This window comes from Scophthalmus maximus, chromosome 16 (assembly GCF_022379125.1).
Source record: "Scophthalmus maximus strain ysfricsl-2021 chromosome 16, ASM2237912v1, whole genome shotgun sequence".
NCBI lineage: Eukaryota > Metazoa > Chordata > Actinopteri > Pleuronectiformes > Scophthalmidae > Scophthalmus > Scophthalmus maximus.
Genome location: NC_061530.1, coordinates 7023791 through 7048616, shown reverse-complemented (window position 1 = coordinate 7048616; position 24826 = coordinate 7023791). Strand labels below are relative to the sequence as shown.

Here is a 24826-nt window from a genome sequence, read left to right as displayed (position 1 = left end):
CGAGAAATTCTTGGCACACTCAGTAAGTTTTGCTGGTAAATATGAAACATTTGTCTCGCACCGGTCTGCATCTTCGCAAACAAAAACAAGGAAGTGTCTTATAAGTAATGTACATGTGGATCATCACTGTGGGAAACTATGATAAAGTGGGGACGTTGCACAGAATTCATGATGATTGGTTGAATTTGTGTTGCGATCATGACGCTGTAACATCCTGGATGGGCCGAACATTCAACCCTTACTTTTTCAAATGGAACTTAACCTTCATGTGGGTAAATTGATTTTTCCATTGTTCTACCAAGTTACACAAACCTTAAAATTCACCCATAGCCCATATACATAATACTAAATCTGTTATATTGAATGACTGACACAGGGCTTAAACCGCAGCAGGCATGTCACATCTGCAAGCTACTTCACAGGCTCCTGGGCCCCCGAGAAATAAGATTGATAAAGAAGAAGTGGAATTCCTTTTTGATGAGACGTCTAAACTCCAAACAGCACTGTGACCACAAAGAACATGGATAAAATCTGCAGATCAGTTTTTCTCCTGGACATTTTTGCAGCAGAGAGCGAACACTTCCGTGGCTTCTCGCCGTTGTGGCCGTAACTCTCTCCAGACCGTTGAAACAAGTTGAGGGCCAGCCAGAATGTGGAAACACATACACACACACACACGCACACACTCCCGTCTCCCTCCCTCTCTTCGTCTAACTCAGGTTAATGAGGTGTGACTGTTCTGACAGGAGAGACCCGCTCAGAAAACCCACCGAGGTGCAGGTTACACCCTCCACATTTCCAAAGAAAACACACACACACACGCACTCATCCAGGGATACCTCGTAACAGTCCTTCTGTCTGATGGCATCAGTCTTATGTGTGTGTGTGCGTGCGTGTGTGTGTGCGTGCATGTGTGTGTGTGAGTGCTTTCCCTTCTATGGGCCCAGATTAAGGGTTATGGAAATCTTCTCCTACCAAAGATAGCACATCTGTTCCCCTGGTACCCACTGCCATCCTTCTCTGTGATCTGTGTCCAGGTGGTATTCCTGTGCGGCCAGTTTCATCACGGTCACATGATGAATGAGACGGCATCATTTACATAATCAACTGCTCGAGCTGGAGACACAGGAACGAAAGGAAACCTGCTTGAACTCTGGACCGCCATCTGAACTCAGGAAACATCTTTTGTTATTCTTTGGGGGTAATGAAGCCATATTTAGTGAACTATGTAAAGGCACTATGATGTCTGGTGGAAGAAAAGTTCGCTCCACTTGAGTTTTGCCATCATTTATGATGAATTGGTATGAGGTCAAACGTGGCCATGTGCAATTTTTGCCAAGGTGAGGACTGACACACAAGTCCAGATGTCACTAAGATGGTCATTCTCTCCATTTTCTCCATTTTCCTGTCTATGGCTTTGTGCCACAATAGTATGTCTTCACAACTATTTGGCATTTATTTTGATGGCTCCCCAAGGATGGTTCTTAACAAGACTTATGTCAGCTGTTTTGACTTAACTTACTTTTCAGATAGCTTTGGAAATGTAACAAGGAACCATCATATCTTTATTACCACATGGGTTTTTGAACGAGTTTCGCTTGTTGCCAATACGCAGCACGTCGTTTTTTTTAGGGTTATTTGCAGTGCATTTCACACAGACAGATGTGGCCCACACTGTGTACCGGTTTGTGGGTAGGTTTGGCCAAACTGTATTTGGGCCATGAACGAGCAATTTCCAAGTAAGTGTCAGCTAAAGCATTCGGGCCAGATGTGGTGATTCACAGCTAACTGGTCAGGGGGCAATCGGCGGCCATATTGCAGCATTCGCACGCACGGCCACCACTGGCAATATTCAAGCAGTAGCTCACGACAGGCCGTGGTATACAGCTCATTATATCACAGTTAAGGGGCGTTGCTCGACCCCCTTAGCTGTGATATACTGCGGCCTGCACCTCTGACAAACTACCTCAGTCGCGTCGTATTACGGACCTGTGCAAACTGACTCGACGTCACAGCCGTTGAATACCCTCAATATATCACGGCTATGAACCAATCAGATCGCTTGATTTGAGCTACCCCTTTTTATAAGATTTAATATATCATCATATAATACTAATGTTAAAAGATGCATGCAGTAGCTGTGTGCCTATGTGCTTTGTTGTTTTATGTATTGCCGATACAATTGGAAATCAGGGAATTGATATTTTTGTAAGTAATGGACGGGGAAGCAGAGTTGCCCCAACTGACCAAAAGGATGATTGATGGCCCTTGTTTGATTAGCTGTGCCTGAGGGCCGGTTGCCCATGAACTTCTCTCACAGAAAGTTCGGCTGGACTGCGCACGTTTAGCTACGTGCCAAACGAATACCACTTTTTTTTAAGGTAATACTACTTTCATTAAAATGGTCATTTGTAATTTTGCAGTCAGCCGAAGCTTATCCAAGCAGCTAGCTTGGACTTTTAGCGTTAGCTTGGCCTCGGCTAGATCACGTAGCGTCAACAGTTAGCAAGCTAACACGTGGAACTGCAAGACTATTTCGCTTTGAAAAACACAACAAATCAATAGCTTGGCGTTTCATCAGAATGTCTTTGAAAGTGTGAAACAGTATCTAACTTGGAAGTTTCATAGTAAGTACCACAAGCTAGCAGCTAAGCTGTACCCATTTTATATAAGTATATTTAGTTTAAAAAAAAATGCATTCTCCCTGACAAGAAATGTGTGGCATTTTACTGGGAGTACGTACAATATCTCATCTCTACATCAGAACTGGTTAAATGATGCGTGCACTCAACAGACATGTAAACTATGCTAAGTCTTTAACCTCTAAACAGCTTGAATGCTCTTGTCATCATATTCCAATTCTATAGGAAGTCCACTGAAACGATGAGCAGCATTCCTCCATAAGACACTTGGGGTTGCATCGATGGTGGTGGGGGAGCATCGTCTATCCAACCACTCCAAAAGCTCCAAATCGGGTGAGCATGAAGACCATAGCATTTATGATTCACATTTTTTAAAAACTTGTCAAAGCATTCAGTGACTATTCTATGAAAGCACTTGTTATTGTTTCTCCTCATTTATTCGCCCTTGTTTCTTCCTCCTCCTCATTTCGCCTGTCAGTGTAGGTTACAGTTGTTGTAGCTTACACAAACATAATATGGAGTTCCTAGTTTCCTTCTTTTACTAACCACTAAGTCAAAGTGGGCAGACGAAAGGGAACGTAGGGATTACAACATGGCAACGAGAGGAATCTGATGAACCCTGCATGTGATGACACATGTGGAAAGCCAATCACTCTGAAATCTACACATGCGCCCAGACAGCATGTGCGCATGCAAACAGCCTTTCCCCCTTTTTCCCTCATTTCTTTTTCTTCCTCCTCACACCCACACACACACACACACACACACACACACTCCACTCCCTTAACCCCTACACTTTTCCATTATACAAATAATTCAAAACACCCACCAGAGCACATCACGCGAATGGAAATATTGATCTTCCTTCCAGTCGCTCATTTCGGTCGGGGAAACGGCTCGAGACAAACGCGAGGGCCCTGGTCTTTTATTTAATCTCCACTGGGTAACATACAGCACAGGGCTGTCTGCTATTTCTGACGTGCGGAATGGAAACACGAGGTTTCAGTCAAACTTGGCACTGGGGGGGGGAACGCCGTCGAGAGTCTTTCCAATCACATGCGGGACGTAGAACACCTTCATCTGTTTTCCCCTCACGACGAAGAGGAATCGGTCAGATTCTGAGGCCGAGGCGAAGGGGGGAAAGTGTACTCTCTGTCAGTCCTTGAATTTAATGTGTTTATGTGAGTAGTTCGCCTGAACTGTTTCTGTATTTTCTCTGTTTCGTGTGCGTGATTACGTACCTGTGTCTTATCAGCGTGTGTCCGTGTGTATTCGTGCATCCGCTTGCTGTGTGGGCGCGAGGCAACGTTGTGATAGACAGGTGAACGGACTGCTTGTCAGATGCAATTGGCAGGTAGCAGCTGTAGATCATTTCTGGGGTCAGAGGTGTAGAACACACCCTGTGAGCACCATCCCCGTAATGACGGAATCCAAAAGGGACTCCTTTCAGACAGATGTCTCGACGAAACTAGACAAAGTACATGACGGAAAGTCGTTTGAGTTCTGAAAGTTTCAGCACTAGTATGAATGACAGACAGGAGTGTCAAGAAGTAAATTGTCTTTTTCTCCAAAAGCAGTGTTCAAAAAGTGAAAATTAGTTGGTAAGCAAAATTGCGTGTAAGTATGTCTCTCTCTCTTTCTGTCTTTCTTTCATTGTATATGAAAAAAAACGTGTGTTCAGGGTTCGTCGATGCACTCACCCTGTGGGAGTGATCGATCGTCGCTTTCCACTTCCCGTGTTGAATAGGCACAGCCAGCTTTTAACCCACATAACCAGATTGTGACCATCGGATCAGAGCAGCTGACACTTGCCCTGTGATTTATCACGCTGCCTTGTCAGACGCCGTCAGTAAGCAGCTAGTTGGCTGAGCACAGGAATTATGTTTGCTGGATTATGTAATCATGGAATAATATTTACTGTTGATATAATTCAGGTTGCAATTAGCAATGTAATCTAATAGCCTCAGTGTGCTGTTGACAATGCTCCGGATAAACTGTTTTGCCTGGATTAGCTAATAACCCAATTATGTGAAACTAGATTAATTATTATACATGAATGGCATTAGTTTTCGATTTTGAGGATGTCTCAACAACTGCTGATTGCCGTGACATTTAGGGTAGAGATTCTTGATCATCAGGATGAATGTTGTTGACTTATCTGATCTCTTACCATTTCCTTTATCATCGACTTGGGATTGACATTGCCCAGGTGGTGACATGGGCGTAATTTAAATAAAATAATATAAAATATAATGCGTGAGTGCGGTTTATAACTCGTGAGTGCGGTTTAAATTTTTCGCCAGAAGTAATTTGCACCTCCAAATCCCCTGTCGTTTCCTCCAGTGCCCCCAGCAGGTCAATGTTTAAATATATTCAGCTTAATATCTCAACATCTCCTCGATTGATTGGCAAAACATTTCTTACAAGGATTTTCCTTCACCCTCAGACAAAGTTTTGTGCTTAGACTTTTTATTTGGTGCCGGTTCCATTGGCTAACATGGAGGGGGTGGGGTTTATGCCAACAGGGGGGGCGATAGAGATATTTTGGTTTCACTTTTGGCAGCTGTCATTGTTGTCCATCGTTGTATACAACCATTGATGGTAAGAAGCTGTCGATTTTGACCTTGGTAAACTTCACTTTTCCATCATAAGCACGTTACTGTCATCATTTCAGATGTGTTAGCATCACAATTTTAGAATTTAGCATCACAGAGCTGCTAGTATGGCCTTAAAGCCTCAGTGTGTAATTTTTTGTAATTTTTCTGGCGGCATCTGGTGGTAAAGTTGCAAACCGCAACCAACTGAGCACCCTACAGGGGACACTTTATGGTGGTGCACCGCTGATTCCATTCCCAGTATATGACAGCACTGAAAATTCAAAATGGCGACTTACACGGAGGTCTGGTCCACCTCATGTAACTATATTTAACTCATTCAAAGTTGACGTAAAAACATTGTTTCTTTGTTGAATGGGATTATACATATATGAGCACATAGTTATGGACAATATATAAAATTTCTGTGAATAAGTTCTTCTAAATATTATACACTGTATCTTTAAAGTATTTGTCCTGATATACTGAGCAAAAAAGCACATGACCCACTATCTTCTGGTGTGCATTTGAACATAAACTTATTAGGATACATCGACAGCATATGTAAAGATATAATATGATTTTGTGTAGGCATGATACACAAACAGGAAGTTGGATAAAGAGATACACACCCCAGTTCACTTCTCCCATTCCTTTCTTCACCGTATTAGTTTTAATGGGTTTTCACACTTCAGCAATGTGGGACTGTCTCCACATACCAATATAATACCCTCTCTGCCCAGAGCTATCAGGAGCAAAGGCTCCAAAGCAGGGGCCCCACATAGCCCTGCATCACTCCAGGGATGGCAGCTTGTCCTGGGTTGACTTGCTAAGACCCCCAGTGGGAGTGCGTAGCTCTGTGGGAGTCGACACTAACAGAGCTGGAGGACGCTCAAAGAGGAACGAGATGAAAGGCGGAGGCAGAGAGGGAAGCGCTGAGGGCCCCTTCTGTTTCTCCCTCTCTTTCGTCTCAACTTTCTTTTCCTCAGTTCTGTTGCTGTTGTCTCATGTCGCAATAGCAACTTCTTGTTATCAGTTTAGGTTTGACAAAAAATAAAAAAAGCAGGTTTAATTGGGCTCAGAGAAGGCAAGTTATCACGGCACGGCTTTTCCAAACTACCTATTGTTCGACTGCATCCACTTCATCTCAAACTCATTCTTCTTCTGTTTGTATTCCTTCCAGTTCTAATCCATCTCTGCGATTGTTCCATCCTATATCTTCATCTCCTGCTCCTTCTTTCTCATACCCCTCCCTGTTTTTGTTTTATTATCTTTTCCTCATATCATTGCACTTTTCAGTTTATTTCCCTTCACTTCTACTTTGGACACCTTTTCCCACTTTGCTTTCCCTCTGAATGCACCCTCTCCTTCTTTGGTCATTGTTGTCTCCCTACGTTTCCTCCACCTCCTCTTCCTCTCAGTTTATATCCTTCCCCCCCTCTTATTCTAGTTCATCTCCTATTATTCATATCCTTCTCGGCCCTAAAGTCTCCTCTCCCTCTATCGTTTTGCCTCCATGTCATTACAGGCGTCTAATTTATGAAGTGTTGAAAATGTTCCTTTCCGTGCTGCTCGGCTCTGTAACCAAGGTTACCGACACGTGTATCAGTATCGCTGGGAACCACGTCAGATTTTTTTAGGTGGGCAAGCAGGAATGGAAAAGCTTCAGAGTCGCAGCTTTGTATAGTCTGGAGTCTTATGTTTAACATATTTCAATTAGAAGTGATTTTTTGTGTCTACACGACTGATATTGTTGTTGACCCTCTTTGAGCTCCCATAACACGCCCACTCATGCTCACACACACACACACACACACACAAACACACACACACACACGCACACACACACACTACATGAGTCAGACAGAGTCCATTGTATTATTGTATTGTTTTGGATTGCATGTGGGCTAAAATAAACTGACATGCTCCTTTCTTCTATTTATCATTCAACAGATAAATAGAAAAGTGAGACTAGAGGCAGTCACCCCATGCATCTGGTTGCCGGCCCTATTCTGTCCGGCCATGCGAGTGGAGTGTGCGTGTATGGTAAGTTTGTGTGTCATTGCCTATTGAATGTTTTCTAGGAGCAGTCAGGCCGCAGTCCAGCCTCATCCCTCAGACACCATGAGGATGTACTCGATGTCTTGAACACTGTTCTCGTGTTGTTTTTGGTGTGTTCAGACCAAATGCGAAGCAAATTTTTCCCATTGCAACAAAGTTAAATCAAAGATGCAAAGTTGAAAATGTTTCAAGTTGAACCTATCAGATATCAGAGATTCTTCCCGAATCAGAAATGGATGACAATTTTGGTGGAAGACCATGTTCATACTTGAGAACGAACAACAGAAGGACAGGGGCATAAGAAAAGTAGGTGAAACAGTATGACTCTGCAGGCCTATCGGTTTTTTAATTCCCGCTTTCAGTTAAACTTTGTCACACTTTGTGTTGGGTCTGGGTAAGCTTTCCCTTGGCAGTCTTCAGATCCCGATACACTAAAACTATGCCTTACATTGTAGACACTAAGGTTGAATTCATCAAATAGCTACATTACGGGCAAGCGACCTTCACCAGACGTTTCACCCGGCAAATCACAACGAGTCTTTATGCACTCACAGAAAAGTCATCCATCCTTATGATAGAGCAATCTCAGAAGAGCTTGGGAAGTGGCAGAGACAATACATACAGTGAATAATCCTAATTCACGACAAACTTCACAATACGTTTCGAAGAAGACATAGCTGTGACTGGATTTGGACAGATTTTGAGAGTCACTAATACTTTGGTTCAGAACACGTCAGTAAAATGTTCACTATAATCATGCAGCAAAATGTGCACTTTAGGACCATGGTCTGATTTGATACAGAAAAAAAGGTTTGCATTGACCTCAGACTTAACATGTTGACCAAAGTCAACTTAACTTTCTATTTTGCATCAACCTAACCACAGAGAGGACTGTGAATGTGAAACCTGGTCACTGGTGTGTCAGTCATGCGCTTTGGACCCCAACCATCTTCTGGTGATTTCACCGGGAGCAGTAAATATAGCACTTCAGTAATTTAAAAAAAAAACAGTCGCCTCACAACATAGTCCAGCAGCCGATTGTGTTTCCTAGAAAAGGTAATTGCTGTTGCAGTTAAGTTGTATAGAAATGTAATTTTTGGAAGACAGGGTTTATATATACAAGTATATGTATATATGCGTGTATATGTTGATAAATGGAAAATTTTCATTACACATCCCCAGAGTAGACACGCCATTAGCCATCATCACATAGATTATTGTTGGCTTATTGTATTAATACAGGTGATGTTGCTCACACGAGGACCTCCAGCACGAGGACCCCCTCCCTTTTTACACCCTTTATTGCATTTTTGAAATATTTTGAATGGGAGAAGGCAGGCGGCAATTGACCCTGTACCCTGTAATGGATATGAAAAGCAAGCCATGGGTTTGTTTTGGTTACTACACATTGGGGATTTCTTTATTTGTTCATATCCTTGCTTCTCACTGGTTTGAAGTTGGACTTATCGGGAGAAAAGGTATATGTGCTAATCAGAGTTTAGTAAAATTGATATCGATATCTGACAGCAATTGTGTGGTTGAGTGATGTTTGCATGCTCTGACAGTAAAATCTGATCAGACCACTCCAACACAGTCATGTTAAGGTAGTTGAGCTGCGTTTTTGACTGTAGAACTCTCAATTAATGGTAAACTAGGTTTCCTTTGCCTCATTCTTAACTTTGATTGTTCTTTGTTGTGAAAATAATGTTGTTGAGCAACAGCAGTTATGATTTGAAATTGAGTTTTCCGGGCCTTAATGTCCTAAATCAAAATATTATCAGCTGCTCGCCCTAAACGATTGCAGGTTTGCTGGCACTTGTCGCAGGAATGCGTTGCTTGTCCGGAGAATGAATACCGCAAAGTTAAACAGCATATATGAATAACAACTTCCTGGATTTCACAGCAACCACAAAAATAATATTCCACTCCTGATGATTTTATTGATTAAAAGGAACCAGCTTGACATATTTCAACATGCCATCAGTCACATTAAACTGTTTTTGTCCTTCTTTCCATTTTGGTTTGTTGACATCTTTGCCTGCCTAGGAAAGTTTAGTCGCTAGATTTCTCGTGAAGGAACAGGGCATATGAAATCCTCTAAGGCAATCTGTTTTCCCTCAGTTCTAGTGAGGAGGGGGCTCTGCATAGAAAAGTAAAATATAAATAGTCTACTTAAAGTTTTATTGTACATCCTAGTTGAACCAAACGGCTAAAATAGGACCTGAATGTCCCATTGGACCTTGGGGTCTGAAAACAAACAACTGTGATTATCATGATACTGATCTCAGGAATCACAATTTCATATTCAATGAGACAGAGGATTAATATTGATGAATGTTGAGGTTAAACCTGACCAAACTTCTGCATTAACTCAAAAAGCAGCTTCCAATTCCTCTTTTGTGGACAGTAAGTTTCCATGAAAACAACAGTAATCAATTGTTTTTTTAATTGCCCTGTGTGATTGAATGAAAAAAAATTGGACTCCTCATTGGGAGTTTGTAGCAGAACTACAATAAAGTGCTAAGTGATTGGACAGCGTCCTGTCCCGCAGTGTAAAGGGTTAACAGTAAGGACAATATGAGCATGCTGAGCAAAGGATGACTCAATGATCAATATAGTAATTATCCCCTTCTGACGAAAAAACTCACTCCCAAGGCCTGTAGGTGTAGGGGGAGGAATGTTGATGGTACAGTGAATGAAAGCAATCACATACACACACACAGACACACACACACACACACACAGCTGGAAGGGATTCAGTGTCATTCATGAAGCTATGGCAACAAATAATATAAGTGAAAGCTAAATGACACTAAAAAATAATTTGTGAAAGCTCCAGTGTCCTATAAAGTTTTGGATACGAAGAGTTTAATTTGAGTTTTTCTTGACGACTGTGCTAGAATTTGCTAATTAATACAAATCTTCCTGTGGGGAACATGACAATATATATAACATTTCATGACAATCTATCCAATAGTTGTCAAGTCATTTTTATAAAAAAATACAAATGTCTCTGGTACTGGAGGGGAAAAAAATCAGATGGTCACCAACGTCATTAGGGGTGCTCTCCTGGGGACCATCAATGTTAGTACTAAATTTAATGGCATCCCATCCAGTATCTGTTGACTATTTTAGCCTAGACCAAAGTGGTGCAACCCCCCGACTGACTGAAATTACTGTACCTAGAGCCAGGCTGCTAGCATGCCATAAAATAACAACATACTGATAATTGATTAACTGTGCAAACTGGTCAATTTTGTTGTGTGTTTGACACAAGAGGTCATTACAATGTACACTGAGAAGTTTATCCCCCATATGGATAATTGTGCTCAAGAAATGTAATGGCGATTTTAGTGTAAGAATAAGATATGTGTAAAATGACCATTTTGGCCTGAGGCTGGTAATCATGAAAAGCTCATGTAGTACCAGAAACAGAATGGGTTCATCCTCTGGGGGCATGGATTTACTTTTAACTCACACAAATTATCATTTTATATTTTCTGACTAATTGTAGTGCGGAGGGAAAGGTCGGAGGTTCACCACAAAGACTATGATACATCCTGTGGGGGCCATGAATGTTTGACATTTCAGTGATTCCCAGCCATTTGTGTGTGAGATGTGTTTTCAAAATATTGGTCAAGAAGAAATTCTGACCTTTTTGTTGGGAAGACAAAATGTTCAAATCAGTAAGGAACATTCTAAGGGAATGATCACAGTCAATTGCAAACTGGACAGGAGTTGGCAGTGATTTCAACATCCCTATTGCTGGAATTTGACTAGCAATAGTACAGTAGACACACTGGCTGTTGCTAGCTAGCCTGGACTGATCTAATCAGAAGCTCCAGTTTCTGTCAAAAACTGGAGATGATTGTTAGGTAGAGTTCAAGATGCTTTCTTTGCCCTGTTGATGAGGATCTTCATACAGTATTCTGTAGCTATGGATAGACACCTTTCGGCTGATGAGAGACAAGGCACTCATTTTTAACTTCCTCTGTATCTGACTCCTGTCAGTGAGTTCTGTCACTGCGGTGAGCTGAAGGCACTGGTGGACTCGGGGGGGTGCCCCCATCGTTAAAATGTGTCGCTAAAGTGACCTCTAGAGTGGCGAAAACAAGAAGAAGTTCCCTTTTGGCTGCCCTTCACTTGGGAAAAAATGATTGATTGCCCTCTAGGGTGCCCTTTCATGCAATAAATTATGACAATGTACACTTTAGAGCAAGAGCATTTGATAATGTGTCTTAAAGAGTGCCCTTCTAGTGCAGAAAATGTGATGCAGGGCCCTATGAGGTGCCCTGACAATGGAAAAGGGTGCCGTTATGAAGTGCCCTCAATGCTGCCCCTACATGACAGTGCCCCAACAGGTGCCCTTTCGAGTAGAGAAGATGGGATGGAGTGCGGTATACGGTACTTGCTTGCACAGGTGAGAAAACATGATGAAGTGCCCAATTTGGTATGATTACATTTCTGCACATTGGTGGGGCACCATGTTGTGCAGTACAGTGTCTGCCCTTTTTATTTTTTCGCCCCTGCCCCTCAAACAGCCTGAGTCTGCCACTGCCTGAAGGTGAAGATTTGTGAAGATTGAGCTGTGTCAGTGTGTAAACAGTGCTGCCGGTCGGTCATCCTCGGGACAAGCATTGAGAGAAAGTTTTTCCTGAGAGCTGAGATCACTCAACTCTGATAAATTGGGGTCTCTGCTCGGACTAGCCAGAGCTAACAAACACCATCCATCAACCCGTCATAGACGTTTGCCTTAGGAAGTGTTCGGAGGCACTCAGTGTTGAAAACGCTGATGCATTATTCCATTTTATGAATTATACATGCATAATTGTATTTCTCATTATAAATGAATGTTGTATTTCTACCTTAAGGTGTGCTTTATCTAGAACCTGAAGGTGTGCTTTATCTTTTCCCCTTATGTATTAAGAGCAGCGCCTCATTCCTGCCTATCAGGTAAAAGCAGTGTTTAATCAATATGTTCTAACGGTACCTTGTTAAGACACAGTTAAGTCATAAGTCCAAACAAGGACTATTGACAGATACTGTAAAGAGTCACACTCTCACTCTCCCTCTTTTTGTCTCCTCCTGTGTTCACATGCAGGTGTTCTTCTTTTATTTTTTAGGTCATGTGTGCACATGTGATGCTCAGTCTTCCGCGTAAAAAGCTACGATGATTAATATTGGCTACTGTTCACAAGCGCTGGCTGCGACAGATGCTAGGGAAAAGAAATTGGTCCACAGCATTGATTTTCTCATGCTCGCAGATCAATGATCATACACTGAAATGAAAGTAAAGAATGCCGCTGCCGCGTAGTGACTAATGTTCTAAGACCCGATGTATGAATGAACGGGGGGATCGGGACAAGGGGACGCGGCATTGCAATGCAGACACATCCATGCCACTTAAAAAAACTACAGAGTGCAACTATTTGCTCTGCCTTAGGCTGCATCACTCTCTAAACCAGCTGTTGGTTTGGTGCTTTGTGTGTGTGTGTGTGTGTGTGTGTGTGTGTGTGTGTGTGTGTGTGTGTGTGTGTGTGTGTGTGTGTGTGTGTGTGTGTGTGTGTGTGTGTGTGTGTGTGTGTGTGTGTGTGTGTGTGTGTGTGTGTGTGTGTGTGTGTGTGTGTGTGTGTGTGTGTGTGTGTGAGAAAGATATAGACAGCCTGGGGAAACATCTTCCCCTAGTGGCCACCAGCCCACATGCCAGAGCACTCCTCCAGGGACCCCAAACATGGCAAGGAGAAGAAAAAAAACCTCATTGTTAGTTTTATTACATTTCCAATTTTACATAATAAGTACAGAGTTTTTGCTTTCGTTGAATTTATCTTATGATTGAGAGGCTGTGCTGACTGTTTTATCCTCTGCAAAGGTAATAATGCTCATAGGCTGGGCCCTGAGGTGTCCCCTGGGGTCCCTGAGGCAAGTCTGGGGGGCCTTCTACTCACACTGTGGGATAGTTTAGCATCATCGTGATTTAACTTGCACATTAAGAGGATGTACGATGGCTGAGTTCACATGCTGTTTTCATTATTTCATAAACAGTTATGTAATACATCATAAACATTTATTTTAAACAGGATCTTTATGTCCAAAATGATCAGATGGTTAAACTGGGATTCGGAAACAGTTCTATAATATACATCCCTGCTTATTCACAGTGGGTTGGGGTCCCATTGCACCATGTGGCAACTCCCCCCCCCCTCGAAATTCCCCATAATAAAACTCTGGACCAATCACGCTGCGATGCTGCGAGATGCCGCCACTCCCTTGCTTCTCATTGGCCGACAGTTGACAATAAGATTCCAGCTGTTCACCCCCTCCCCTCCGGTGCGCAACGCAGACCGACGTCGGACTCGGCCAGTGACGAGGGCGCTCCAAGTCAGGGCGCGCTGTGATTGGCGCAGAGCGAGCGCTCGGTGGGCGGCGAGTGAGAAGTTCGGATCCCCCATCCAGCTGTGTGAGCTCGGCTGATGGACGGAACCGACCGACTACAGTCTGGAGGAGACAAGGAGCGAGAGCAGGAGCGACCGGTCGGCCACACGTGCCGCGAGGGCAGCGGGGGAAGCTGTTTGCTATATCAGAAAGTATCGACGCCTGACTCTGATGCCTTTTTGTGTCCAGCGACAGGATGCGCAGAAGCATCACCGTGGATCTTTTAAAACACTGTTGCTGGATATGCGCCTAAAACCGCCTGTGGATGCAGCGAAAAGTACTGGATTTTTAATTTGAAGGCGAAAAAACCGCGGGGCAACCAATTCTGATCATTGATTTCTCCTCATTTCTCTCCCTCTCTCTTTGCGGTTTGTCCATCAGCTCTTTGGAGGAGGAGGAGGAGGGGGTCGTAAAGAAGTTTGTGCGCGGCGTTAATGTATTGACAGAGACTGCGCGCTGCAGCAGTAGACATCTCACGGTTCCATTTTTTGTATTCTTTCGTACGGGGGATGATTTGAAGGTGTTCGCTGAGAGCCCCTGGAAGACGCTCCTCAGACGCCGGGGACCGGGGCTTGGGCGCACCCGCGCGGCGACGCACCACCTGGAAACTATACGCTCCATCCAAGACGCACCGAGAAACCCCCCCCCCCACAAGACCCTCTCCTCTCTCCTTCATCTCTTCTCTCCCTCGTCTCTCATTTGTTTTACCAACTGGGGTTTTTTGGCTGGTGTGGACTTTACAGCCACGACACAAATTGATCATGCGATGACTGAGCGCACTTTGGGCACATCTATAGAATCCATTACAGGTATAAAAAAAAAATGAAAAAAATCGAACGGAAAAATGCTCATACTCTCCTTTAGAAAACATTATTGACGTGAATCACTTGAAAAAATGATGATGATGATTATGAGGGATGCTGCTGAAGTTTGGAAACGAATTAACATCTAAACAATCACATTGTTGCTGAGGAGAGAAAAGAGGACGATTTTGGCATTGCTTTGGATGAAAAGGAAGGCCAGTCCCCTCTTGATTTTTTGGGGGGGAAGTGGGGGGGCTCATTAGGACCTCCATTCTGTTTTCCACCTCATGATAGCAAGTATATACTAATTCGATCTCTAGCCATCAACAATCTGTTATCTCTCTTTTGAACGAATTTTCGATGATGTGTGCGCACGTTTCCCTCAAAAATAAACCCTCAATCACCACCGCAGCTCCATCCAGTATTTAGATCGAATAGTGGTGCATGTGTGTGCAGCAGCAGGATGTGTTGGAGTTGGATAAATCGGCGGATTCAAAAAAAAAAATCATATTTATTTAAATATCAATAATCACATTTCTCCCGTAATGTGCCCTGCTCTGGCACACACTTGGAGCGTTTCCATATTCACTGTGCTGTATGTAATCACATCCCTAACGGTCGCCCATGTTGCCCACAGGAGGTGAATGATGGCCGAGGATGGGGGAGATCTCTCCGGGGTCCCCGACGCCAGGGGCTCGGAGGGTCGCTCCTCTCTGCCGAGGACTTTCATCCGGCTTAACGACCTGTCCGGGGTCGGGACGGGAGACGGGGAGAGCGGCGAGTTGGCGGCGGAGCCGGCGTTCCCTGCGCCCGACGGGGTCTCCGCGGGCGGGGAGGACGCGTCCGCGAGCGGCGAGGAGGACCTGCCCTACCCCGCCATGGCGCCCGTGGTCTTCTTCTACCTGAAACAGAGCACGCGGCCTCGGAGCTGGTGTCTCAAGATGGTGTCCAACCCATATCCTTTTACTTGTACAGCCCCGCGAGATAGAGGAGCTTGCTCACGCGCAAGTGCGCGCGCGGCCTCCAACTGTGGCAGGTAAGAAACACCTGCTCAGCTGTGCAGCTTTTCCAGGGGACCTCAGGGGTTGTTGAATGACCTGGAGACCAAGGGGTCAGAGAGGAAGCACGTGGCCAGCATAGATTATGATGTATAAATGTGTGTGTGTGTGTGTGTGTGTGCGCGCGTGCGTGTCTCTGTCCCATTGCAGCTGCATCCACATGTCACCTGACAGAATGTGTGTGTGTGTGTGTGTGTGTGTTCATGTGTGTTGGCCCTCAGGAACATGCTCTCCAGCTTCGCTATTCCCACGTCACGCTCTGGTTCCTCCCGAGCTCCTGAGTTATGAAAATCCATAGACCCCACGTGACTGGGCCTATATGGTGGGGGGGGGGGATCAGGGGGGCTGCGTGTGATAATTAGTTTATTGATACACACCTGGATATGGCTGTTCATTGAGCGCTCGGCCTTTGCTTGGGTGGAGTGGGTTGGTGGTGGGGGGGTGTTTAGCAAGGGAGGAGTGGGGTCTGTTCAAGTCACTGAGCCTTATTGAATCATTCCTGCCACTGAAGCGTGTTATTGTGTATTATTGATTCATAAGTGTACAGACCTGCACTGATTCACTTCTCTGGAGAGGGAGAGAAAGGAGTCTCCGGAGACTCTTTTCTAACTCCCCGTGTCTGTCTTTCTCTCTCGGTGCTTAGTCGCGTGTGTGTGTGTGTGTGTGTGTGTGTGTGCGTGCGTGTGTGCGCGTGTGTGTGCGCGCGCGCGTGTGTGAGAGAGAGAGAGAGTGAGGTCTCTGTGGCTGGATGTGAGAGGGCCATGGGGAGTAGGAATGTGCTCCGGAGGTTTCAGACAGCCTTTGTTTTTTCACCTAGGTGCTGTGTGTGTGTGTGTGTGTGTGTGTGTGTGTGTGTGTTAATGTCATTCGGATTATACCTCCGTTCCTTCCTCCCTTTTCTGCCTTCCTCCCACGCCTCCTCCTCCTCCTCCTCCTCCTCCCTCCCTCCCTCCCACCCTCGATCCCCTTCTGCCTCGTCCATGGTTTAAGATGCCACCCCCCATCACCCCTCGCCCACATTTGTCACCGTTTTAATTGAGATGCTAAGTCAGTCGAGTATCTAGTATCTCCACCGCTCCCTGTTTCCTCTTCCCCCCGCGGTCCTCTGTCCCCCCCACACACACATACACCCCATCTCCCTCTGTTGTGCTCCTTCCATCTTTCTTCCCCCAGACTCCCAAAGATCACAGCTGATTTACATGTCTGTAAATGTCAAATTTTTCTGAGGTCTTACAAATAGACCGTTTTTTTGGGCAGCAGGAGCACATGAGTCCCCTGTGGCTCCTTAGGGAGCAAAGCCGATCCTTGATACTGCTATACAAGTCAGGAGGTCTCAAACATGGACCCCCCCCCTAATTCTCATGTTTTCTTTATACAAATGATTCAATTTGGTATGGTTGGACCGAACTGGGCATCATAAAGTGACAAAAATGTGACTTATCCCACTTTAACACCAGCGGTAAGGATACTGACAGTAAGATGGATGGCGAGTTCGCCCATTTGCTCACATTCATTAGCACGCTTAAGAAGTTGCTGGAGTTGAGTAATGAGTCCTAAACCAATCAGCGATTGTGGTGCATCTGGAAAAGTACAATACAAATTTTTCCATTGTTTAGCTCCCTGGAAATTTGCACGAAAGGACTTATGCTCATAGGTCTATGTTTCTCCTCAAATTTACTGCTTTGTTCTTGTGAAAATAAGAGATTCATAATAGATCAATAAAATGGTCATGCAAAGACGGAAAAGTCCAAGGTGGCATCAGCAAATACTGACCAAGAGTCAAAATCCCCCAACAACGTTCCATTCATTATCATTTAAGATAAAGAAAAGCAGCAAACCGTCACAACTGACAAACTGGAACCTTGCAACCTTATAGGCTTAAGAAATGACTTACAGTTGCAGATTCCTTTTCCTGTGACCCAGCTCACGAAGAACCTTCAAAATCAGCCTCATTGTGTCAATAATGCATAACGGAAACACTAATCCTGGAACTGCCATATATACAATTCAGTCACCTACAGTACTTAAGAGTCATCATTGTGTGTAATATGTCTGTCTTCTAGTTCAATATGGTTTCACTGTACTTCAGCGCTGCGCATGTGACCTGTTTTCTCATGCACTCGACTGCATAGTGTCCTCGTCTGCATATTAAATGCTCACCTGCAGACGTCACCCATGGATGTGCTGCGAACTCACAGACATCGCAGACCTTTTGGACAAATGTATACACATTGCAAAGTTCGTTGTGACCGCGCCCCACTCTGGAATTAAATGTGCAGTAGTTTTCACTGAAACTGGAATTTTTCTAAAGACGTAATACGTTTTTTTTTCCCGATACCTGGCGACGCCTAAGTAAAGTTTTTTTCAATGCAATGGCTAATTCTACTCCCTCACATCAAATCTGTGGCTGGAACGTGGATCTGTACGTCAAAGTTTTACAGCCCCTGATTGGAAATGTAAGGTGGATTTGAAAGACTGCTGGGTGATTTGCGAATGTGTCTGTGTGTGTGTGCGCCTGTGTGCGTGCGTGCGTGCGTGCGTCCGTCCGTCCGTCCGTCCCCGGGACTGCAAGGCTTGTATGGAGATGATCTCTGTCTCCTTGTTTGCACTTCTTGTGTGTATCTGCACCGATTAAGGAAAAGGTCAGCGCTTCTGTAATGCATTGTGACGTCGCTGAGATTGATCTGTTTCTCTTTGCCGTGTGTGTGCGCGCGCTCAGACTCTACTGCATGAATTTCTGTGTGTACACTTATATTCCATATCCAAGAAACTCCATGTATCTTTTGCTGTATTTTTAACTCTTCCTCTGTTGATCCCTGGCCTTCCTCCTCCTCCTCCTCTGCTGCTGCCTCTCCACACCGTGTCTCTGTCTCTCTGCTCCTCTGGTTCGTGAATTAATCCTGCAGTCGCCTCTCTTTCTCCTGCTATAAATACATCCACAGATACATGGGCAGCAGCCAGCTCTGCCTTAGTTTTCTGATGCACACGGATGCTGCCTCCTCTGTCTGCCGGTGCACACCAACAGCTCAGGAAAGCCCGACTGATCTCGGGGCCAGAATCTATCTAAACAGGCATCTCCTCGGTAAACCCCTCGGCCTACGGCGGCCCGCGGCCATTTTCAACAGTCTGAAGTAATTAGGACCCCTGGATACTTTGCTGAGGTATTTAGGGTCTAATTGAAGACCCCTGGGGTGTGCGCTCCGAGTGATGTTCTGCCCGACACATCGCCTGCGTGAAATTCCCTCTGCTGGTTTTGCTAATGATTCCTGCAGAATCTGTGCATGATTGTGAGAGTGAGAGCTTTTTTGTGTGTGTGTTTGTGCTGCTTACACAACCTCAAACACACACTTCCCTAGGACTCCCGTAGGTGTCTTCTCTCTGGCGGGGAGCTAGATGCTGTGCCAAGGCAGAGGGGGGAGGAGGGGAGTTTTGGGAACTCATCCAGTGCTCTCAATCCTTGGCTCACACTGATTTAAGCAGAGGATTACAAGGCCCAGAACAGTTAGGGAGGACACCTGGCCAGGCTAGGTGTTTGTCATCTCGTTGCAATTGCCTCATTGGAAGGCCGACAAAACCACTTGCCGCTCGAGGGAGTGTTGGGATTGTGTGGAAATATGCTACTGGTTTGTTTTTTTCCCCTTCTGTTTTGTTCTCTTGCTTTCACATTTGTTGCTCACCGCCGTGATGCGCCTGTCAAATAATGGAAGCCGAAGCGAACACTTATTTAATCAGCAGAAAATGTCTCCTGCCCTCCCCGGTCGTTTATTTCCCATCTCCTCCTCCTCCTCCTCCTCCTCCTCTTCCACCAGCATCACCTCCTGTTCTGCTTGTCGTTTCTCTTGGTTCCCTCGAATTTAAAAAAAAACATTTTTATTTACTGGATTTAAAAGCCTTGTGTTGGCATGGGAAAGAGGAGGGGTGCGTGTGTGTGTGCCATCTCTGACGGCCTCTGAAACCAGTAGAAGAAGAAGAAAGAGAGAAAAGGGAGGGGGGTGAAATAAAAAGCGAGACTCAGTTGGAGAGTCGAGTGGGATTTCAGAGAGCATTTTTTAAGAGGTGAAAAAGTAGGCCTGCACCCGCCAACAACTTCACTTTCATATTTTTCCCCCCTCTGCTCCCCCTCCCCGTCTCCCGGTTCCTCTGGGAATTTCAACCATTTCCAACTCCTTCTTGCAGTTTCATCTTCATTGCAAATTCTATCAGAACTCCTATCATAGGTGTCGGAGCATGCATATACCATATGTGCACGTGAGCGCATTTTCTGTATTCTCTACATGAGCTGAATCTGTAGGCTCTCTTTAGCTGACTGGGAGGCTAACATGAACTAGTCTGACTGAGAGAAGTGTGTTTGATGAAGTATTCATTTGCTTAACCGTGCAAGGCCTCTTTAGTGTGTGCTCCTGTGTGTGGGTTAGGGTTAGTGTGTGAGGGGAATTTTCAGTCTGGGATTCATGTGTCTCGCTGAGCATGTGATATGACTTGCATGTACTTTACATGTGAAGTGCTTGCGTGTCTGTGGTGGTGGTGGTGTGTGTGTATTCAGAACTGCACACAGAATTTTATTAAAATTTAACTGGTGGATCTAGTATATGCTTAAAGCTCCAGCGAATCGGCTGGCTGGTGTTCATGCACGTTTGATGAAGTGTAGATATTGTTGACCAATAAGAAGGCTATACTGTAAATCTATGTTTTTTCGCCTTCTGATTATTGGAAGACACACGTGTTGCTTTTTAACACATCCAGCAGACACACAGCAACATTTGGAGTTTTTGTCCACGTGATGAATTTAAGTCCAATATTCACTCTGCCTTTAGCTCGCTTTTGGTCTCCAATAACTCCTGAGCAAAATATTATGCTCTTTATTAACCAGATGCTCAGTCGTGTTTACCTGCTAGTTTATAACTGTGTCTATATGTCTGCCTGTGCTGGACAGATAGCGTAAAGTGATTTTGTTTTTCATTATGTGTGATCTAAAAACACTTCCTAATTCCCTGGTAATGAGGTAAGATGCGGAAAGACTCTTATATACTCCATGGTCCTGAAGGGAAACTGCAGGGTGGCGTGACTATTTCCTTTTATCCATCACTACGAGTGAAAAACCGTTAACATTGCAAGCAGTCATTTGACCCGTTATTGACAGAAAAAAATGATTGATTGCGGCAGCTTTGAGCAGGTGGTGCATCATTCAGGTAGAATTTCATCCTAAGCTAATTTCAGGCAAACGCTGAGGTCCCGACATTGTCCCGAACTTCTCTGGAGGGGCTGCGTGTGAGAACGCAAATGTCCGCAGATGTCACACGAGATGGGGATCTCTTACCGTGCCTTTACTTTCACTCGGGTGAACAAAAGGTATCTAGGGCCATGTGGGAAATGATCGAAAAGTTGAGCGGTCATGAAGGACAGTGGTCCAACAGATTTGCATCCCACGGCCCCTTTCTTTGACTGAATGCGGAACGAGAGACGGAGAACGAGACCCTCCGGTCTCATTCCTTTGAAGATGGAAACCTGTTGTGGAATGAAAACGTAGATATCTGCCAACCAAAGAACTCATAATGAGAACACAGCGACTGTCAAACACACTCACACTTGCCTGTAGCTGGTATTCCTGTAGGCGTGTGTGCGCGCGTGCGTGGGTGTAGGACTTTTGTTATTGTGTTAGAAAACCGTTGTTGCGTTCAAAATAACATGTTAGCTGGTCGGGATTCATCGCCGTTAGTCACCCAACCTTTGCACTTGGCGCTGGCTGAAGGAAACAAGTGAGTGTTTATCGTGTCCCAGTCCAAATATCGGTTGCAATATTTATCAGAATAATTACAATGATGCTGCGTTGCCCATTTTCGTGCGGGCCCTACTGTGTGTGCTTCAGACCCGACCGACATCTGTTTTATACGCACTCCACACACGCTCGCAGGCACCGCGCTTGTTTGAAGCAAGTGAAGGTTCTTTTAGGGTAATGTGTTGAGCCCGGGCCCAAACACTGATTCACTGACAACAGTGATAGATCAGTTTACTGGCAAAGACGGAACCCCTGACACATTACACAGCGCGTGTGTGTGTGTGTGTGTGTGTGTGAGATCCAGTGATTCAGCCACCGCCACGCCGCAAGTGCCAATTATTGATGAAAAACAGCGCTGACAATCAGAGGGGCGACGGCAGGAAAGAGCGGGAGCGAGGCGGCGAGAGGGAGCGAGGCGGCGAGAGGGAGCGAGGCCGAGGCCCCAGCTCAGGCTGTGGCAAGGTGTGAGGAGACAGCTCAGGAGGAGGGCTGCTCTTAATGAGGAGCTTTGTTTAAGCTGTTAAACTGCAAACAGACCGAGCACAAAGAAGGGTTGTCTTCGCGAGCAGCCTGCTACACTTTTTCTTTACTCTCTATTGCTGATTGCCGCTGCGCTGTATAGTTTCAACCTATAGTCAGCTCATTAAAGCGTTTGCATGTCTTCGTTCCACACACACCTGGTGTTTGGTAGTTTTTTTTTAACCCTGGGAAACGGGCACAGAAAGATTATTATGTTTTACAGTAGAAACGGCGGGATTTTATTTAAGCTCTTTTTTTTAAACAACGGCGTAATTAAGCATCCTTTTGCAAATTGATTCTACCAGTTGTGTTTGTGCTCCTACTTCACAGACAGTGAATAAATCAGAGGTTTAAAATGTAGCGCAATTGTGCAAACTGTGCCCCACGGTGTATTGGAAGTCTGTTCGGAAACGCCGTAGTGTTTCTGTAGTGGTGTCGTAGATCTTCTTTAGGGCGGCCTTACACAGACGAGTGATTATATCCACAAGCTTAGACCACACACGTTTTGGATTTTCACAGCCGGCTCTGGCATTCAGTTTCCACCAATTACACCGGAAATCACCCAAAGAATGAACACAATATCGCAGATAATTGATTTATGCATTAAATGTGTATACGTCCGCTTCGCTGACTGTAGCTAAGCATTAACAGGGGGGGGGGGGGCAATGTGGAAAGACTGGGATTCAATTGTGATAAAACTAGATTTGAATTAAAAAGGAGGATTTGAGAATGGCGGTGGATTTTGACATCTTTATGATAGTCCTTCACAGATAATTCCACCTGTCCCACATGTTCTTACTGGATATCATTTGAGACTAGGCCATATTTAGTGTGAGAGTTTACTGTGGAAGAGCAATGTGTGTGTAATAGAAATTGTTAATTTCAAAGACTAATTCTTTGACTCAACTGATTCTGCAATAAACTAGAAACTGAAACTCAGTTGATTGTAATACTCTTATTTCTCACAAAGGAAACGATATACCAATTTCCACCACATGGCGAAGCTATGATGAAGAACGAAGCGCCGCAGACAGAAAATCCAGGGAGGGAAAACATCGTAGGGCTCAAGACACTCATTTTTAGGCACTAAACAAGTGTCTAAAAATCATATCATCAGTGGAAAGTCCTCAAGTGTGTCTCAGAGGCATCTCCTCGTCTGACTTTTACATCTAGTGATAAACCTTTGAAGAATAATCTGAGGATTTATAAGACACAATGATCCGGAGCACTTTGGATTCCCGGTGGAGCGCCGCACACCGAGGCTGCGGTTCGAGGATGTCCACCGGTAGAGTGGTCGCAGGTTCTCTGGTTTCTAATTACCTGTGTTACCTTGTTTCTCTGAGGAGTAACCTGGTTACTTATCTGTGTGGGACCTAGAAGCTGCCTCTGTGTGTGTGTGTTGGCAGGGGACGACTGGCTAACCTGATACACACACGGTGAGACTCTGACCACAGTGCTTCAAGGGCAAACCGCAAACTCCACTGTCGCCTGCCACACACCAGGAAGCACTCTCACTGTCTCTCTGTATTTGTGTGTGTGGGTGGGTGTGTGTGCCTGTTTTTGCTTGTTCATGTTTTGTGATCACATATATTTACTTAAAAGCATTGATGACTTTGATGATTGATACCCTTCTTTTCAGTGAGTGAGCTTTGTCAAGTTTCAGTGTGGAATGTTTTCTCGGTACCTTATATTCTGTTGCGTCACTTCAGTTTTTTTCGTGTCAGACACGTGTTGTTTGCTCTTCCACCCCATGACTCTGTTGGCCGAGTAAACGAATTCACGTGAATCCTGTAAAAACCACAGGCCAGCTCCCCAATGGAGGAAAGGGGGAGAGAAAAGAGAAGCAGTGGCGGGGTATAATGACGCGGGAGGAAGTGGAAAGGAGAGGGAGGGATGGAGTGTAGACTTCTGCAGATGTGCGGTCTTCAAGAACTCATCTGCAGCCCTGTAAAAATCCCTTAACACCGCGTGTGAGCGTGTGCGTGCGTGCGCGCGTGTGCGTGTGCGTGCCAGCGGTTCATAGTCTTTGTTATTGTCTCCAGCTCCAGTATCTCCCCTCTGACACCATCAGTGGTTTGAGATGCACAGTCATGTGCGTGCATGTTTGTATGTTTTCGTCTCCCAGACTGCAAATTTGTCTGATTGTCAATCAATTATTTTGTAAAGGCAGAACAATTAGTGCAGATAAAACCCTGCAGTTAATTATTTGCTGCTTCAGAACACGACTCAACAAAACAACTGCAAGGAATCATCGAGGATGGCTTTGTCTGGTTTGATGGATTGGTCCGGTTGACGGTTTAAGGGTGGTTGACTGGTTGGGCTGCTCCATTGGCAGATTTGCCTGTTGACTGCTGGGCAGGTGATTGGTCGATTGTGTCACTGGATGGCAGCGTGCGTGGACGTTGGATGGTTGCGCTGTTACTTGACTGATTGGTAGATTTGGATGACTGGTTGAATAGCTGGCTGCTGCTTGACTGGTTGGGTGTTTAGTTGGTATGTTGCTTTACTAGATAGACTAGGTAGACTGGGGGTTTGAGAGGTTGGGTAGTTGATTCACTGTTTTGCATGTAGATGGGAGGGTTGGCTCATTGACTGACTGCTTGGTTAGTTAGTTGGTTGACGGGATAGCTGTAGATCAAGTTGTTGAGTCAGCTAAAAAAGATATTCATTACAAATGTGTTGTTTTTGTCTACCAATAAACATCCCTCTACTTTTCCGTCGAGAGTGAAATATGTAGGCTACAATTTACAGCCAAAATCATTGGTATAGTTTCATTATCAAACACAGACCATGAAATAAACTACAGTTTCCATAAGATCAATGATAATGCTTATCACCTGCTTTCACTTGATACTCTTTGCTTTTATATTAGCATAGACTGCCCAGATTTTAAATTCTAGACACAACATACACGTCTCCATTTGATTTGTAACTAGAGAGA

The 24826-nt window shown here is 44.8% G+C and overlaps 1 protein-coding gene across 2 annotated transcripts in view; it reads left to right on the top strand.

The window, feature by feature from the left end:
* Positions 1-2250: 2250 nt before the first annotated feature.
* Positions 2251-24826, top strand: part of cacna1g (calcium channel, voltage-dependent, T type, alpha 1G subunit) — a 215155-nt gene continuing 192579 nt past the window's right edge. Inside the window, exons 1-4 of one of the 2 annotated variants that reach the window (XM_047327653.1) lie at positions 2251-2381; positions 2868-2975; positions 7190-7282; positions 15170-15487. In XM_047327653.1, coding sequence (XP_047183609.1) covers positions 15177-15487 — 311 coding nt within the window. In that variant the 5' untranslated portion in view covers positions 2251-2381; positions 2868-2975; positions 7190-7282; positions 15170-15176. Of the gene's footprint in view, positions 2382-2867; positions 2976-7189; positions 7283-13767; positions 14539-15169; positions 15488-24826 lie in introns of those variants that run through there. The other variant, XM_047327654.1, reaches the window with a different exon arrangement.